The sequence below is a fragment of the Crocuta crocuta genome, unplaced genomic scaffold (assembly GCF_008692635.1).
Source record: "Crocuta crocuta isolate KB4526 unplaced genomic scaffold, BGI_CrCroc_1.0 scaffold312, whole genome shotgun sequence".
Lineage (NCBI taxonomy): Eukaryota > Metazoa > Chordata > Mammalia > Carnivora > Hyaenidae > Crocuta > Crocuta crocuta.
The window spans coordinates 931,513-935,830 of NW_027527378.1; the positions used below are offsets into that span (position 1 = coordinate 931,513).

General features: G+C 51.1%; 1 protein-coding gene across 1 annotated transcript in view; it reads right to left on the reverse strand.

Annotated features, from left to right (window-relative positions):
• Positions 1–4,318, reverse strand: part of MAP3K15 (mitogen-activated protein kinase kinase kinase 15) — a 130,449-nt gene that overhangs the window by 18,870 nt on the left and 107,261 nt on the right. The window contains 2 exon segments of the mRNA XM_077769493.1: positions 3,521–3,626; positions 3,867–3,997. Of these exon segments, the coding sequence (XP_077625619.1) occupies positions 3,521–3,626; positions 3,867–3,997 (237 nt within the window).

Genomic DNA, 4,318 nt, shown 5'->3' on the forward strand with positions numbered 1-4,318 from the left:
TCCTGAAGAATGGCCCAAGCAGGATTTTCAGATTACCAGCAAAGAAAACACATGGCATGGGACAGTAATTTAGAAGTTTCGATTGCGGTGCCAAGACAAAAGACAGACACCAAGGCAAGGGGTGAGAGATGGACGACAGGTGCACGTTTCAAAGGGGGTCTGATACAAGTGGCCACACAGCTCGCAGGCCCCTAGCCCAGGGGCCTTCCACCCAGATCAAGGGATTAAAAAGATCAAGAGAGAAGAGACTGGTGGTGGGGGACGTTGAAAGTGACGTCTTCAGACACTGCTCTGCCGGAAGGTCTGCCGTCTCATTACAGGAGCCCAGGAAGGGCTGTGCCCTAAATGGCGACTCAGGCAACTCAACACTCACTCAGGAATGTCACACTTCAAAGGAGGGCACAGGCATAAGCGCTTTCTGCAGGCCCTGGAAAGTACTGTTAGAGCCCAGAGTTTCCACATTTCCTATTAATGAAGCACAGAAAAGAGAAACGGGAGGCTTCCGGTGCCTCCCTGGATGCCCCGCCCAAGGACGGGCCTGGTAGGTGGGGACACCACTTCGTCTGAGGGCTCGTCGTTGGGCCCACGCAGGGCTCCATAGGCGTGTGTCCCCCGCCAGTACGCTGCACACAGGACTGCTTCCCGTGGGAGCAAAAGCAGCTTACGGCAGCGGCCTGCGGGGTCCGGGGGCATGGCCACGCCCTCTTGACAGTGGGTGGAAGATTCACGAACCCTGGACAGCAGATGTGGGAGCCGCTGCAGCAACACTGCTTTAGGGTCTCTGTGAGAGGCATCCTGCTCAAAGGCCATCTCCCGTGGCCTGGACCCCTCAGGAGAAAAACCTGGCAGACTGTGTCCGATGTGAGGGGTAAAGGGGGGGCGGGGAGGAGGCAGTCAGCTAAAAGACAGGCCCCTGCCCGTGACGTGGGACTTACGAGGCGCCTGGCGGGAAAGCGTGGCCGGTCACCACAAGCCAGGCCCAGGGTACACAGATCCAGGTTAGAACAGCAGCAGCCCAGTGACCGCTTGCTGTGCCGCTCTCCTCCCCCTCCCACAGCTGGGGAGCAGGCAGGGCGGTGGGGGGCGGGTGAGACAAGACTTGGGGACTGCATGCCGCCCACCGGCAGTCCTGCAGGGACGGGGGAGGGCGCTATCCCCGGAATGATGACCAGAGTGTCGCCAAGTACATTAGTGTGGCCCCTTTAACACATTTTTTTAATGTTTGTCTATTTTTGAGAGGGAGACACACAGAGCACAAGTGAGAGAGGGGCAGAGAGAGAGGGAGACGCAGATTCCAAAGCAGGCTCCAGGCTCCGAGCCGTCAGCACAGAGCCCGACGTGGGGCTCGAACTCACAAAGTGCGAGATCATGACCTGAGCCAAAGGTGACNTGCTTCTCGAAGCGTCACTAAGATTTGCTCTCACTTGTCTGAGGGTGGCTGATAAAGCTCAGGAAAGGACCGCTGACCCGGGCGGAGGAGAGAGGAGGGGACTTTTATGATTACACCCTCTGAGGCTGACAGGTTCAACGTGTTTGTTACCCACAGGAACTGGATTCTCTCAAAGACTCCTGCCAGCTCTGATAACCTGGGATCTTCTAAGGGCAAATTAGTATTTATTTGATTTATTTGTTTAACAAATACTTCAGTTGTACAGTCAGGTACCGGGTCCAAGCACCTCACCAATATTAACTCATTTAATCTTCACACAAACCCTCTGATCTAGGTACTATGAACATCTCCATTTTACTTAAGAAACTATGGCACAGAGAGGTTAAGTAACATGCCTAGAGTCACAAGGCTAGTAAGCAGTTGAGCCAGAATTTGAACCGACGATGTTCAGAGCCATAGACCAGAACAGAGTTCCTTTCCCAGGACCCACTCCTAGGCATCTACCCAAGATGAATGAAAGCTTAGATCTACACCAAGGCTTGCATGTGAATTTTCACAGCAGTNGAGAAGAACACGGGAGGGGAGGTTTCAGCCCCAGAAGTTGCTTGAGCCTCTCAACCCCTTTCCAGGCTCCGATGGCCTCCGGGCATCCGCCTGGAAAAGCCACGCCACCTCCTCAGGCTTCCAAGCAGGACTCTGCACCAACCGGCTGGGACCTCTTTACAGAACCACTTTGTGTTGCGAAGAGTAATGATATGCAGGGGCATTTCCTACCCAAAATGATACCCCTTCTTTATTATCCCCCAAACACCCCGGCATTATTTTGCAATGCAAAATTCATGCCTCCTGAAGTCAATTACTTGGGAAAATGTGATATGCAATAATGAATTATACATGCATTTTCTTTGTGAATTTTTCTTCTCCTTGGGGATGCTAATTACGAGATAAATTGTCAGGGGTTTTCTGTTTTGAAATAACTCCTTGTCATATCAGAGACCCTCTTGCTACATATTGCCACGCTAATTGGTGGCTTCCACAGAGGAGGACAGAAGTCATTTTCAATTAGGGTAATAAACGTGCCACTCATACATACATACGTACTCGCAGATACATGTCAATGCACGTATATTTTTATCAGAAACAATAAATGGAAGTTCAACACATTCTTTCTTTGTGAGATTCTGGTGGAGTCCTTGGCGTAATATTTTCCCACTGTGAGATGCGTGTATCTCCTCTGGTGTTACCAGTGAGATGCCATTTCTGACAAATAAAAGTTCTCTTTAGACAGGAGTGTGTCTCCACCGTGGGCGTCTAGTGACTGACATACAATACCCTCTTGTTGAAGCAAAGCGACATTATTCACTAAGACCAAGGCCAAACCTGTCCACTCCACAGCTCAGTGCTCTGGGGACGGCGAGCAGAGCCACAATATTCTAAGCCCTGCGTCTTAATTCCAAAGCAAGATCTTTGTGATACTTTTATTACACCTTAGGGGACCATAAACCTCTCCTTATTCAAAATCAGTACTTCTTTCCAGGGATCAATTCCTTTTAAGCAGGAATTTCAAAAAGCCACAGGTAGCTTTTGAACCTCATTCAACTCCCCGGTCTTCTAAATGGAAAGCTAGCAGCTAATTTTATACCACGCTTGGAATCCAGTCCCTCTAAACAGTTCCATGATTCCATCCCTGACACATGGGCGAAGAAAATCCAACTCCTCAAAGCCACTTCCAAGACCATGTTCCCCAGAACAATTATCTTCCCTTGGAAACAGAACCACATCGAAGCGCCAGGTACCAGAAGGCACCAGAACTCAGAAGGTGACAGGCTAGTTTTTAGGACACACCAGGAAAACACCCTAACGAGTTGGTTGCCTGAGGGTTAGTGTGATTCAGAAGTGCCCATGACCTTAACTTAGAAGACCCGNAACCCTCGGGAAGCCTCAAGCGGAGCTCCACAACCACCCAACCTCGGAAGACAACGAAGACAGCTGTGGCAATAGTGCTGCACCACGGCGACAAAGCTCAAACCATCTGAAGTTGGGGACAACACGCCATCCACTTCGATTGCTGTGGCGCTTGGTAACCTCGCCTCCAGGACGGCCGCCCGCACCAAGCCCTGTCCTGCTTACCTGTGAAAGTCTCGGTGCACGGATTCACTCCTGCAAGACGCTTGGAGGTTCCAAAATCCGAGATTTTCACCACGCCACTGTAGGTATTCACCAGAACATTATCGCCCTTCAGAAAAGAAAAAATATCAACTGCTGAAGGGCAGATTTAAACAAGGTGACCTGAAACAGATGTGTACCCTAAGAAATGGTCACAAGTATCTAGCAAGACTAGACTTGGCACTGGGAGGGCCTTCGTGCTCAACGCGTCCCCTTCTTTGAGCTGGTCGGTCCACCGACACTGCCAGCCAGCAGCTCATGTGGTCCGAGACGCACAAAGGAAACCTCGCTGCCTCAGACGAGCAAGTACCTTGATGTCTCTGTGCACAATCTGGTTTTCGTGGAGATACTTGAGGCCTTCCAGGATTTGCTTGGTGTAAAACTTGATGGTGGGCTCCTTCATTGGCCCCCATTTTGATCGCAGAAGAGCAGAAAGGCTTCCTGGAAATGGACACAGCACAAAAGTCATCAGTCTGAGGAAGATTCAATCACAAGAGTTAAGGAAATAAAGTGAGGTGATGCGTTTTTTAAAAATGTCTGTTTATCTTGAGAGAGAGAGAGAGAGAGAGAGCGCGCGCGCGCGCGCAGGGGAGAGAGAATCCCAAGCGGCCTCCGCACTGTCAGCGCAGAGCGGACGTGGGGCTCGAATGCACGAACCGTGAGATCATGACCTGAGCGGAAATCAAGAGTTGGACTTGAGCCCTCTGAGCCGCCCCGGTGCCTGGAGCGGTGGCGTTTCTAACCTCACAGAAGCAGTCACAC